Here is a 14,496-nt window from a genome sequence, read left to right as displayed (position 1 = left end):
TGTTTGTAGTATTACCCATGTTTATTCAGACTATAATCCTAGGATACTCTTTAATGTACAAGGTGTAAAAATTAATAAACCAATATATGATGTTTGCATGTAGTTTAACAGGCAGAACCAGACTTGTCGGTCTGTCACTGATAGGCCAAGGTGTGGCTAACTACCCTGAATAATCTGCCAGTTTTTTATTCTGCCTTCATGACTGTGAGGTTTGCAGAGCAGTGGCTGCATAAAACACCAAAGTAACAGTTTTAGCTGTATTTCTAGATCTTTCTCAATAATGGGATTTAATGGCCTGCCTGCTGCTTAGACACTATTGGTGCATCCCCTTCTCTTTCACCTTTAGCTTTGTCTGCATCGCTAAGTTTAAAGTATAGCTCGGGCTATACTTTAAGTAAAAGTTGGTTGTTGGTTGCATACTTTAACGTGGCAGTGTGGTCACTTCACCAGCACTGGGAGAGAGCTCTTCCAGCACTCTAGGTAAACTAATTCCACAAGGGGAGTAGCTAACAGAACTGGTAGCCTGTTTACGCTGGTACTTTACAACACTATAATTTGCTGTACGTGGGGGCGGGAGGGTGGTTTCACATCCCTGAGCGAGAAAGTTATAGAGCAGTAAAGTGGTCATGTAGTCTGTAGGAATGTAATAGTGTAGTGAAAGCTTATCCATTAATGCTACAGATTACATCCATCTCCCCCCTCCAACTCGATGCTCTGCCAGTAAACTTTTTAGAGGGCTGGCCAGTAGCCTTGCTCAGTTCCGGCACATGCTGGTTCCCGGGAGCTATCCCTTTGCTGCAGCTGTTCAAGGAAAGTCATTTAGGAGCCGGCAAGCAGGCAGCCCGGCTCAGTCCCGGCTCGTACCAGGTTCCGGGAGCTACCCCCGCTGCGACTCTGCAATAATACTTTCCCTGCAGAGCCACAGCGAGGGTAGCTCCTGGATCCAGTACAAGTCGGGACTGAGCCAGGCTTCCCAGGCCCGCTAGCTCCTAAATTACTTCCTTTGTGGAGGTGCAAAGGTGTGCTTAGCTCTCAGACCCAGTGCGAACCAGTACTGAGCCAGGTTGTACGTAAATGACATTTCATGCAGAGCCACAGCGGGGTAGTTGCCAGATCCAGCACAAGCCAGGACTGAGTGCTTACCATGCTAACCCTTATCGATTGTGTAGTTGACAACATTTTTGTCAACTACATATTTAACAAATTACATGCTTGTTGACAAGACCTAAGGGGATCTTTACATGTGTTGTGATTGGGATACTTGTATTTCTGACCAGTACTAACCATGGCAGGGCATCTTCATGAAATTCCTCCCTTAAGTTAGGAGCAGCAAATCTGGATCCTGAGCATTAACCTGGAGTTGGTTTCAAATGCCTGTCAATTCATTAAATAGGAAAAGAAAAGATGCAAAAGGACTCCTTTGTGGAACATGACAAATCTTCCTAGATGGCAGTTTGCATTGGAGTTAACACCTTTCAGGTTCCCAAAAAGAGGACACTGCTGGGGGGGGGGGGGGGAGAGCTGATGGCTGGGTACAGTTAGAAGGTGCTGGAGAGAGGATTCTGGCCTCACTCTTGAGGTGAAAAGCAGCATAGCTTCTGGTCACAGTGTAGAGCTGCTGGCGAAGACTCAGGATGTAGTACCAACTATGTGGTGGTGTCTCCCTGTCTCTTCCCCTTCTCAGTAGTCCTTGGATTCTGGGATCCTTGAGCTTCCTGGCTGTCTGGCACCACGAAGTTTGGGGATCCAGAGAAATGCCTAGAAAAAGTTGATACAAAATGTTTGACTTTTGAAACAATTTTTTTCAAATATCCGTTCTTTGGAAAACTTCATTTAATTTTATCATTTTGTTTCAGACTCTCTTTGAAAACACAGAATTTCCTCTGGAACAAAAATTCCAGTTTCCAGCCAATTCTAATCGTTATAACTCAGTTATTTGAGAACTGCCTTTTCCCTCTCATATTGAGGGAAAAGTTGTGTGCTTTTTCTTTGGCATCAATGATGTTTTATTAATGAAGAACTTGTAAGGACATGTTTTGCTTTAGTAAGCTCTGCATATTGGCAGCATTAGAAGGTTTTAATTTATATAGAAAACTTGGAATGAACAACATTTAAAGTACATCTTTGTGATTGATTATGTGTATTCAGTATCAGGTTTTCATTACATGTATTAAACTGACCTAAAGAAGTTTTATCATCCTCCTGCTTGAAAAAGGCTAAAAGAATTTGTCATTTGAGCAAGAGTAAAGATGTTTTGCTTTTCCTGTTTTCTTAAAGGGGGGGGGGGGGGAGTCCCTATTTAATCAAACTGAGCAATCTTTTATGATTAATATAAGAGCCATTTGAATTGCATTCCCAGTAATGATCTGGATTGTTCTGATAAATCATGTTCATTGAGGGTTTTTTTAAGAGGAACAGGAGATGTCAGTCATGAATTGTATGTCATTGCTGCCAGTGATATCACTGTTCTTGTAGAGTCTTTCAACAATCTAATGCAGGGGTAGTTACTTTTTCTTTTGGTCTTAATTTCTTAGTCAAAGTATAGTCAAGACCCAGATTTCAGACAAATATTTTTCACACTGCAATAACAGTAATAAGTATATAAAAGATTTCATGGTCCATTCAAAAGCATCTGGTAGTCCGGACCTGGCCTGCATTTCACAAAGGGTACGTCTAGACTACATGCCTCTGGCGCCAGAGGCATGTAGATTAGGCTATCAGACATAGGAAAATGAAGCGGCGATTTAAATAATCGCCGCTTCATTTAAATTTACATGGCTGCTGTGCTGAGCCAACAAACAGTTGATTAGCTGTTTGTCGGCTCAGCGCGATAGTCTGGACGCGCGGGTGTCGACATCAAAGGTATTTGTCGACCACCCAGGTATGCCTCCTGGGATGAGGTTTACCTGGGTGGTCGACAAATACCTTTGATGTCACCACCCGCGCGTCCAGACTATCTCACTGAGCCGACCAAACAGCTGATCAGCTGTTTGTCAGCTCAGCGCGGCAGCCATGTACATTTAAATGAAGCGGCGATTATTTAAATCGCCGCTTCATTTTCCTATGTCTAGTAGCCTAATCTACATGCCTCTGGCAACAGAGGCATGTAGTCTATACGTACCCTTGCTGACTATCAAGAGTAGTCCCAAGAGCGTGCTATAGTGTTAAGTTACAGAAGTTGTGTGTGTTTTTTTTTTTTTTTTTTTTTCTCTAATCCCATATCTCTTTGCATACAGTTTACAGAACTAGCAGCTAGGAGTCTATTTTAGCTGCATGATAATATTGCAGTAATGATGTTATATGTAGAGCTGAGATGTCCTTTCAAAAGGCATTTGTTTTCAAGAATGTCTAGCTTAACTCAAAATAGCTTTGTCGTAAAGCTTTAGACTTAGTGTATATGTAGGCCTCAGTAAAAAGTATGTTTTGTGAGGCTTGACAAATTCTTTTTTAAGAAAAAAGGAAATCAAAACATAGATGATAGTGGAAGTGACTCAACTCGAGCCACAGAAAAGATTATTTGCATATTGAGGAAAATCCATGTGTGTGTTGACTTCCAGTCGTGAGCCCTGTTTCCTAGCAAACATCACCCCTCTTCTAGAACACCTCCCTACTCACTGGTATAAACTTTTTCCTTAGGTGAGTCGAATAAAAATAATTTGCTTACAATTTTACTCAACCTACTTATTGTGGCAATAATTCATATAATTGGGTTGCACATCATTACTGATGTATTGTTTTTGTTTGCTATATTCCAGGAGTTTGCAGCACTTACTAAAGAGCTTAATATATGCAGGGAACAGCTCCTTGAAAGAGAAGAAGAAATTGCTGAACTGAAAGCGGAAAGAAATAATACAAGGGTTAGTTATTTGTCTGATTTCTGTTGATGATTGCCATCTGTGGCTGGCTTACCACCTGGAGCCAATCTCTTCCTCTTTCTTGGCAGGCGGTTTACATTTCTTTGTCTAGCGCCACCTAGAATGCACGCAAAATTGTTTTAAAATGAAATGATCTCAAACATAAGTGTTTCTTGTATGGTGCTGTCTTCTAGCTTTCTAGGTCTCATCACCTCAGTACTTGTTCTCCTGGGTTGGGAGAGGTCTCAAGTAAACAGTTCTTCCCAGGTAATGACTCCTCTCACAGTGAGAACTAGGGATGTGAATGACTAGTCAATTAACTGATAAGCCTGGGCTTGTCAGTTAATCTAGTTGACTACTTGCATCCCCCTCCTCCTTGCTGCCTCTGTATCATAGCAGCAAGTGGGGGGGGGGGAGAGGAGGAGCTGGTGCTGTGGGAGCTAGCTTAAAAGCCGGTTCCTCCAGCAACGGCCAGTGCAATCTCCCGCCACACCCCCTCGGCGGTGCTGCCTCTACTAGAGGCAGCAGCAATGGGGGTGGGGAGGCTGCTGCAAAACAGCCTTTGTCCGCAGTGAGCCTGGGCCCGCCGCAGGCAGAGGCTGCTCTGGCAGCAGCCCCTGTTCATGGAGGAGTTTTTGTGTGTATGTGAGGGGGGGCGACAGGCAGTGGACAGCAGCCCCCTGCAAACAGGGGTCACTGCTGGAGCAGCCTCCCTGCCGGCAGCCTCTGTCTGCGGGGAGCCTGGATCCCTGTGGACAGGGACTGCTGCCACCCTGAGCTGCTGCCTCTTTATAGGGGCAGCAGCATGGGACGGCAGGCAGCTGGTCCATGAGGGGAGCTAGTTTCTCACGAACCGGCTTCTGCCTGGCATCCCCCTGTTGCTTCTGATACAGAGGCAGCAGTGTGAGGTGACAGAGGGCTCCCCAGGAGCGGGGCCAGATTGCACTAATTGCCAGCCCCGCCTCTGGAGACTACAGAATAGTTGACTAACCTCTAAGAATTCATGCTGTTAGTCAATTATTCAGTTAACCGATAGCTAACATCCCTAGTGAGAACAGTGAGCTTTCTGTGCTGTCCCCTACCTACCTGGGTTTTGTCTTGTTTAATTGGATGATTGATTAGGATGCTGGAAGCTACAAAGATTTACACTACAAAAATCTTGTCTTTAGGCCTTTAAACAGTCTCGCCAAGAAAATCTTCCTCTGAGACAGACCATTCTGCTCTCCCCATGTCTGCCCCACTTCTCCCCAGGATCTTTGTTTTCTTGAGACTCTTGGAATGGAGTAGCCTGGACTCCATCCCCCTCTGATTCCTCTTCTCCTTAAAGGGCCAGTAAACTCCGTTAAACCACGATCAAGGAAACTAGTTAAATGGTTATCTGAATTTAGTATTGAGATTCTCTTCAAATTTTATGTCATTCTCTTACACACCAAGCTGAGACTCAAAGATAAACGTTTGGAAGTTCTTCTTTGAGTATTCTCCGTGTGGATTCTCACGGCTGGCACAATTGTACCTTATGTAAGGAAGTGTATCTCTAGCAGTGGTCTGTTAGGGCTGTGCATTCACCCTGGAGTTTTCCACCCAGCAGCAGATAAAGGACTGCAGCTCTGATTATGAATTTGTGGAATAGAAGTGCAAATCATGGAGATCCACACAGCTCTCTCAGCCATGATTCAAGCAGTTGTTTCACAGAATTTCTTCACATATTGCCTGTGTACAGCCCGGTCCTAGTCATTAGAAAGCAGTTCCCAAACGTGAAATGGACAGGGATCTGAGAATTCTTAGCTGAACAAAGATTAAAATGAAGGTCTCCCAAAATCAGGGGAGCCAATCTCTGCATTCCCACTGGGTAAGGTGGGAGGAGCAGCTCCGTGCTCCTGAAAGGGGTGGGGCCTCAGGCAGAAGGGCCATGGCTGGTGGGAGCCAACCTTCAACACCTCCTGGCGCCCAATGCTGCCCTCCCCAGTCTCCAAAGCAGTGCTTGGTGCTCCTGTGGTCATTTAAAGGGCCTAGATCTCCTGTCATTGCTGCAGTAGAAGCAGCGGTGGCAGTTGGGGGTCCTGGGCCCTTTCGAATTGCTAGGCCCTGGGGCAATTGGCCCCTTTGCCCCAAACACCCTTCCTCCTCATTTATGGGTGTGTGCAAACCTGGCATCTTAGATAGAGATCATATCTGGGGAGAATGCTGGATAGAAGGCTGAACAGTGATCCATGTGACACTTCTTTCATTTTATTAGGTTTGTACAAAGAGTTCATTGAAATGTTCAAGGCAAACAAATCAATATATTTAAAATTGAACTTCAGTTCTAAATTCAAACCTGACATTGTAGAAAGTAAAGTCATTCTATTCTGATGTCCAAAACAGGAATAAACAAATTGTCACTCATTTACTTCTTTGTTTTTATTTCAGCTGCTATTAGAACATTTGGAATGTCTTGTCTCCAGACATGAGCGGTCCCTTAGAATGACTGTTGTAAAGAGACAGGCTCAGTCTCCAGCAGGGGTTTCTAGTGAAGTTGAAGTTCTCAAAGCACTAAAATCACTATTTGAACATCACAAAGCTCTTGATGAGAAGGTATGAAGTATGCCAACTAATCCTTTTTGGTCTCCACGGAAGTGTGAAACCCCAATATCTGCCAGAACTAAAGTTTTCAGAAGTTAATTTCTGTGACTGTGCCGCCATCTGCTTTAAGAAAATGCACACTAATGCAACTACAATGGTGCAGTTATGTCAGTACAAACTCCTAATGTAAATGTTCTGTATTAAGGAGAAGCCAGTGCAACTTAATAAAGCAACATAATGATGATGTAAGCTATATTAGTGTAAAAAAGCCTTGCTTTGTGCTCATGCAACGTAAGGGTTTTTCATGCTTGCTTGTATTACTGTAACACAAAGGAGGTTATTGATGACTAGGTACTATACACACAAAATAGAAGTGAATAGACAACAGGCAGTTACAACAAATAGACAGTGAAAGCACAGGGTAACATTGCTTACCGTTATGGTTAGAGAAGTAAGCAGCAGTTGCAGCATACCAGCTGTCTAACTATTGCCTAGAGTTTTGTGTTGTCATGGCATAGATGAGTTAAGGAGAATAGTGTAGTTACAGGTCGTCCCCAACTTATGAATGCGTTGACTTACAGCTGTTGGTATTTATGACCAGTCTCCCATTAAGCCAGTCCCCGAGTTATGAATGCGATCCACACTTACGAACAACGCAGTCACATTTAAATGAATGGGGTCTGACTTTACAAACAGATTGAATTATGACCAAGTGTTTGGAACGTAACTTGTTTGTAAGTTGGGGACGACCTGTATGTGGCATTTTCCAGGTTGCTATTCCCATGAAAAAGAAATGGCATGGGAGAAAACAAACATTTATACTGGAAAATTTGACATGGGCAGTCAAAGCTGACTTCACTGATTGAAGAGAAAATACAAATCAGTCTGATCTGATCTGAGGCCACATAAGTAGCATGTACTTAATGCTGTAGGAAAGGGAAGCCAGAGAAAGGATGCAAAATGGTGATGTGTTCAAAGCAATAAACCAGGAAGACCATGTTTGTGACATGAGGTTGAATGAATTTAAGGGGATGGGGACAGGTAAGCTGGCATTTGTCAGTGTTGGAGGAAGAATTACAGATGTGAGAACCAGGAGGAAGGGAGATGAGATGATTGTGGATGATAGTGACTTTTTAAAAAATGGCATTTGGGTATTAACCGGAGAGAAAAGGTGGAAGAGGGATTGCTGGGGGAGGGAGTGGAGTTAGGCAGAGGTGGGTGGCTGTTACCAGATGCAAACAGAAAGAAGGCAAAAGAAGCAGAGGTATGATTTCTGTGAGATGGTGAAATGGAACAGGAAGAACAGAAGAATGAGTAATATAAAGAGATGGGGGGTGGAGAGGAAGAGAAAAAGGGAGATAAATATGATGCAAAGAAATGGTAAAATTAGATTTGAGAACAAAAAAGTTAGTGGTATACGGATGTTACTTTTAATCAACTAATTGACTAGTCGATGGAATTTCCATTTACCAGTCGACTAATGGATAAGGGAGGAAGCAGCAGCAGGCTTGGTTATCGGTCCTAGGAGCTAACCCTGCTGCAGCTCTGCCTTTTAAAAGTATTAAGAGCAGGCAAGTTCTAAATATATTTAAAAGGTTTCATGTGCAGCTCTTGGGGACCTGGTGCAAGCCGGGACAGCTGATATCCAGCTTGCACCGAGTCCCCCCCACTGCAGCATCTGAGACTGGGCTCATGCCGGTCCCCACAACTCCTCTACCTCCCCTGCTCCCTGCAGAGATGGTGCTGGGGGGAACTGGCTTTTAAGCCAGCTCCCCCCAGCACTGGCACCTGCTCCTCCCCACTTGCTGCCTCTGATAGAGGCAGCAAGCAAGCAAGGGGGGGGGGGGGGCAGAAGCCACTAGTCAAGCAACTTACATCTCTAGAATGGTACCAATAAACAGTGTAGTATGGTTATAAAGGAGTCTACTGATTTTGTACTGTGTCTGTTACTAAGTTGAAAAAGTAGCTGACAGTCCAGTATTAGGATGCCCCTGGAATGATGGGGTTGATAAATTGGCATCGTGTGAGGCTGTACCTGACCCATGAGGCATTGCAAACCCTTCCCAAAGCACTCTGCAGCTAGTTGCCCAGTGCATTGCTGTGTGTGTTGATCAAAGAGCTGGTAGCGTGAATGCACTCTACCAGCAAAAGAAGTTAGTGTGGATATGCAACAGCAGTTTTAATTAAAGCAGCATTACCGTATTTTCCGGCGTATAGGGCGACTGGGTGTATAAGACGACCCCCTATCTTTTTAATTAAAAGATAGGGTTTCATCTTATACCCCAGCGCCCCTCCGCCTCCTTTGCTCCCGGTGTCCCTGGTCTGCTGGAGATGGTCCCCAGCAGACCAGAGGCACCGGGAGCAAAGCCGCCAGGAGCGCCTGGGCTGCCCCCCCCCGCCGGAGCCCCTCCGCGGCTTTGAAAGCCTCGGGGGAAGCCGGCGGCGGGGCATCCCAGGCGCGCCTGGGCTGCCCCCCCGCCGGAGCCCCTCCGCGGCTTTGAAAGCCTCGGGGGAAGCCGGCCGGGGGGCATCCCAGGCGCGCATGGGCTGCCCCCCCGCCGGAGCCCCTCCGCGCCGCCGCGGAGGGGCTCCGGCGGGGGGGCAGCCCATGCGCGCCTGGGATGCCCCCCCGCCGGCTTCCCCCGAGGCTTTCAAAGCCGCGGAGGGGCTCCGGCGGGGGGGCAGCCCATGCGCGCCTGGGATGCCCCCCCGCCGGCTTCCCCCGAGGCTTTCAAAGCCGCGGAGGGGCTCCGGCGGGGGGGGCAGCCCATGTGCGCCTGGGATGCCCCCCCGCCGGCTTCCCCCGAGGCTTTCAATGCCGCGGAGGGGCTCCGGCGGGGGGGCAGCCCATGTGCGCCTGGGATGCCCCGCCGCCGGCTTCCCCCGAGGCTTTCAAAGCCGTGGAGGGGCTCCGGCGGCGGGGCATCCGGTGTACAAGACGACCCCCGATTTTTGGGGGATGTTTTTTAACATCAGAGGTCGTCTTGTACGCCGGAATATACGGTACTTTTTCTGACAAATCTCTGTAGGATAGACAAGGCCTTAGAGATGAAAAACTCTTTGAGGAGCTTGTTTGCACTGGTGTTGTATTTGTGTACATTTTCTTAATGTTGAACATTAATTTGTTCTACCCCTTTATCTGCACATGCTCTTCATTTATCATTGCTTCTCTTTTGAACTTTCACCCCATGCTTTCATTCTTTGTTCCTCATATCCTTTCCTTTACATTGACTGCATGTATGTATAAAAGAAGAAAAGGAAAAAGACGGGAAAATGGTTAAGTAGTGATAGAAAGAGAGGAACAGAGGAAAAAGTCCTTTACTCCTGCCACTTGGGATTTGTTACACTGGAAGAACCTGCTTAAAGGGGAATCCTGGAGCCTCTCAAATTACCTGTGTGTTGGGCCTGCTAACATAAGGCTCAGCTGTGCAATGGGCGCTGCTTAAGGGTAAACCTTACTACCAATTAAGCAGTTTGATTTCTAACTGTAATGTCTAATAAAATGCTTATTTCTTATAAACTTACGAATTCTATACATTGAAATCATTAACTTCTCCAAACATTACAGGTGTTTGAGCATTCCTTAAAGGTGAGGTATATTTTAAATTCACAGAATTCAGTCTAGTTTTAAAAGGCAGCAGCAAATGGAGTTCATGTCCCCAATGAAGAAGTTCTGTCTCTTTAGGTAAAGTGTCAGTCAATGGTTCAATTTTCTAGAAGATCCTTTCTGAGATGCAAGTTAAGACTTCAGAATTTGATGCATATAAGTCACTGATGGAGAAGTTACGCATACTGAAATGGGAAGATCTACCTTTATGGACTAAAATTTCAGTCTTTTCTTCACAGTTAAGTGCTAAGATAGCTATAAGATTATGTTACTGATGACTTTATTTTTCAGGTAAGGGAAAGATTACGAGTAGCACTTGAAAGGTGTAGTTTATTGGAAGAAGAACTAGGTACCACGCATAAAGAGGTAGGTCCCTATAGCAAAATAAAATTTTGGGGGTATCTGTGTGGAAGAATTTAATCCATATCATAAAATCAATATTCTTCCAAATATTAGTGTATGTACAGATGATTCTTATTAGGGATGTTAACTGGTAACTAGGTGATGCTTACATGTTAAGCATCCCTAATTCTTATTTCACATCCCTAATTCTTATTTTCTTGTAGATTTTTGTTTTTAGTTGTCCACAATTGGATGAATTTGATTTCACCGTAGTTCTTGTTGATAGAAATCTGTATAGGAAACTACATGTGAGCTGATAATTCTTCTGTCTCTCAACATTTTTGTTTTTCTTGTTTAAGACCAATGTCATTAGCATAGCAGGCTTGGAATAGGTTTTTTGCTTTCTGTACTACATCCTGCCCATCCATACATACATCAGTCTCTTATATAAAGCATTAATAATTTTCTAAATATTAAATCAGTAAAATTAATACCTATAACCTTACTCATTTGCTTCAAAGCAAAGGTCATTGCATTGTTAGCTATTTATGTGAAAAGTGAAATACAAAGTGAAATGTACTACAATTTTTTTACTTTTTGTTTTTAGTTAATGATTCTGAAAGAGCAAAACAATCAGAAAAGAACACTACCCGATGGGGGACTAGATATAAATCATGATCAGGAAAACACACCGAGCACAAATGGGAAGGTAAGGTTGTTGTTTAACACTGAAGAGCGGTTTTTTTTGTGATGTAAGAGTTGATATTTGTCCAGTTTTAAGAATATAATTAAAGCAAAAGGTTATTTATTACAATTTTTTTATGGGCTAGACTACACAAACTAACTTTAACTAGCTTTGTTATATTGAAGCAATATATTATATTTCAAAGCTCTGTAGTGTGGAATCATAAGGTGGCTGTTGTTTTTGTTTTTTTTAATGTAATAGAGATCTTCTGATGGGTCTTCAAGCCATGATGAAGATCTTGCTAAAGTTATAGAACTCCAAGAAATTATAGACAAGCAGACCAACGAGCAAGGCCAAATGAAGGAACGTCTCACTGCTCTTTCTAGCAGAGTAACAGAGTTGGAAGAAGATCTTGACACAGCTAGAAAAGATTTAATAAAATCAGAAGAAATGAATACAAAGTTGCAAAGAGATGTACGAGAGGTGAGGAATGAACTCTGTCAGTTCCCAGATATAGACTTATCTATGCTTGTAATGATTCTGAGGTAAATAAGCATTCTGTAATTCACTATTTGACTCTATGCTAGTCCTTTTTCATGTTAAAGTAAGTTTGTAATTTGATAATACAGTACTACTTATGTGTAAATATTTTAATATTTACACTTACTCAATTTGCTATATGTAAGAAAAAATATTTGGTACTGCTTTATCCTATATTATTAAATAAATAATTCATATATTTTAATAAGCAAATGTGTAACCTCTTTTATTCTGACAAATGTTTCTCATAACACAGGCCATGGCCCAAAAGGAAGATATGGAAGAGAGAATTACAACTCTTGAAAAACGCTACCTCGCTGCACAGCGTGAAGCTACATCTGTGCATGACCTCAATGATAAACTTGAAAATGAAATTGCTAATAAAGACTCCATGCATCGACAGGTAATAATTTTAACTATCAAAATAAAATATAAATACATTTCTGTTGAATATATTGCTGATAAAGATGGTAATATTTAAACTATACTAATACCCTATGTGAGCTAATGTATTTACTTTTGATTTGTGGAAAATTATGGTATCTTACCAGCAGTCATTCTTTAAAAATAGATCTAATGTGTTATGAAAGTTACCCATGAAAGTCTCAGGTGAAAGTTAAAGCTGTATTTTAGATTGTTTCTTTGAAGAATTAAAATTCCAGGTTTATGCTAAAAATGCAAAGAGAATTTGTTGTGGAGGTGAGTAAATCTGGGTATGATTGTCAGTAGGGATGTGAGCATGTAGTCGAATACAATAGGCTTCCGATAATCTGGCACCTTTGGGACACGGGATGCCGGATTATGGGACATGCCAGAGTATCAGGAGGTACTGTGGGCTGTGACAGGTCTGGGGTGGGGGTGGGGGGTCGTCGGGGAGTGGCGTGGCATGGCATGGGATGAACCCTCCACTGTTTTGCAGGGAGGTGGTGGAAGCCCTGCGCAGCTGCTGGCGACAGGCCAGCTGGGGCTGCAAGCGGCCGTGGCAGACCTGGGGAAGCGGTGGGGCAAAGCAGCTGGGGAGCTGCCAGATTGGTTCCGCAGCGCCACCTCTCACCTGAGTGGCACTGCGGGACCAACCCAGCAGCACCCCATCTGCTCTGCCCCCTGGCTTCCCCAAGTTTGCTGCTGCTGAAACTGATGAGCAGCGGACTTGGGGAAGCGACAGGCAGAGCAGCTGGGGAGCTGCCGGGTTGGTCCCGCAGTGCCACTCAGGTGAGAGGTGGCGCTGCGGAACCAATCTGGCAGCTCCCCAGCTGCTCTGCCCCACCGCTTCCCCAAGTCTGCCATGGCCGCTTGCAGCCCCAGCTGGCCTGTTTAACAGGATATCAGAGTGGGGTAGAGGTAGAAGGGGAGATCCTCCCCCCTTTTTACCCGTTCCATCTCAGCATTACTCTTCAACCCCCCTTGGCTGGTCTCTCCTTTCTCCACACAATGATTAGTCTACATCCCTTGTTTCTGGTGTAGTCTCTATTAATCATTCATTCTTGCTGCCTGTATGCATGCATGCCTCTAACCCGGTGGTCCCCAAACTTTTCACACTGCCCCCTTACTCTTGTCCGTGCCTCCCTGTCCCCCGGGAACTGGGACTGCAGCATGAGGGCAGGAACACAGATAGGGAAAAGGAGGCTGGGGCTGGGAGCAGGGCTGGGTTCTGATGTAGTTGGTGAGGCTGATGCCAGACCAAGAGCCAGGGGCCATGGCCATAACTGGTGATAGAGCAGGGCCACCATAATAGTTCAAATGCTTTGGATGTATTTAGCGACGTATTTATGAAGGAATTCAATTTCTAATGTAGCGAAAAAGCACTTTTATGTGACAAACTTAATTTTAAAAGTTAGTTTAGGAAGCTGCTTTTCTCCTTCTTGTATTTGGAATGTAAAATCAATGCTGGAAAATTGTTTTCTATAAGTCTAATAAAGGTAGCTGTCTGTCTCTATTCCAATATTTGATAAAGAAATGAATAGCTACATTTTAGATGCAAATGGTGACTTTTGCAGTCTCAATCTTTAGAGTGAAGATAAGAACCGACAGTTACAAGAGCGACTGGAACTGGCTGAGCAAAAGTTGCAGCAGACTTTGAGAAAAGCTGAGACTTTGCCTGAGGTGGAGGCTGAACTGGCACAGAGAGTTGCAGCACTTTCAAAGGTGGGATTTGTATCGTATTGTGAGTCTTTGTTGTGGAAATTTCAACTATTGTAAATCTTTTCTCAGATGATGTTCCCTTTTTTTCCCCTACAGAATCAGTAAAATGTTCTCTTTTTTTTTCCTGTGCTTTCTGTTTAGTCATTCTCTTAATTATCTAGTGCAGCATACCTTCAAAATATTTAAATTGTAATGACTTCCTCTTTCTGGATTTCTGTTATTGTGAGGCTCTTGTATCAGTTTTGTGTGGGGCATGCTGAAAAGTTCCTTTCCTTTCCCTAATCTGTGTGTGTGTGTGTGTGTGTGTGTGTGTGTGTGTGTGTGTGTGTGTGTGTGTAAAAATGTAGAGCCCTCAGTATCTGCACAAATGAACCACTAATATTTACATCTGTGCTGTGGATTTGCAAGGCTCCATATATATGCTTTAGGAGGTAGTCCACAAAGAAAGCGCAGTGAATCATTTTAATACAAACAGCAGTTTGTCTTGGCAGGGATGAAGTCAGTTTCTTCCTTTTTATTTTAAACAAAGGCCATGTGTACACTAGGGATGTAAGAGTTTAACCAGTTAACTGATAACCAGTAGCTTATCATTCACGTTACTGGTTAAATTCCTGATCATCCCTGGGGGCCCATAGAGGTCTCTGACAGGGTCATTGGTTGGTCGCTGGCAGCTTGCAGGAGCCGCTGGCCCTATTAAAGTGTTTAAATGATTAAATTTCAGGTTTTAAAAATTTTTTACATCCCTAGTCTACACTGCTAGTACT

At 43.9% G+C, this 14,496-nt stretch overlaps 1 protein-coding gene across 8 annotated transcripts in view; it reads left to right on the top strand.

Moving 5' to 3' along the window:
- PPFIA1 (PPFI scaffold protein A1) overlaps window positions 1-14,496 on the top strand; it is a 114,347-nt gene that overhangs the window by 27,633 nt on the left and 72,218 nt on the right. For 7 of the 8 annotated variants that reach the window (XM_075927705.2, XM_089778585.1, XM_089778583.1 and 4 more), the window contains exons 3-9: window positions 3,756-3,857; window positions 6,264-6,428; window positions 10,315-10,389; window positions 10,973-11,074; window positions 11,312-11,533; window positions 11,847-11,993; window positions 13,601-13,735. In XM_075927705.2, the coding sequence (XP_075783820.2) occupies window positions 3,756-3,857; window positions 6,264-6,428; window positions 10,315-10,389; window positions 10,973-11,074; window positions 11,312-11,533; window positions 11,847-11,993; window positions 13,601-13,735 (948 nt within the window). The remainder of the gene's footprint in view (window positions 1-3,755; window positions 3,858-6,263; window positions 6,429-10,314; window positions 10,390-10,972; window positions 11,075-11,311; window positions 11,534-11,846; window positions 11,994-13,600; window positions 13,736-14,496) is intronic. The other variant, XM_089778587.1, reaches the window with a different exon arrangement.

Source organism: Pelodiscus sinensis, chromosome 5, assembly GCF_052426305.1.
Source record: "Pelodiscus sinensis isolate ZL-2025 chromosome 5, ASM5242630v1, whole genome shotgun sequence".
In the NCBI taxonomy this organism is placed as follows: Eukaryota; Metazoa; Chordata; order Testudines; family Trionychidae; genus Pelodiscus; species Pelodiscus sinensis.
This window is presented reverse-complemented; position numbering and strand designations above follow the sequence as displayed.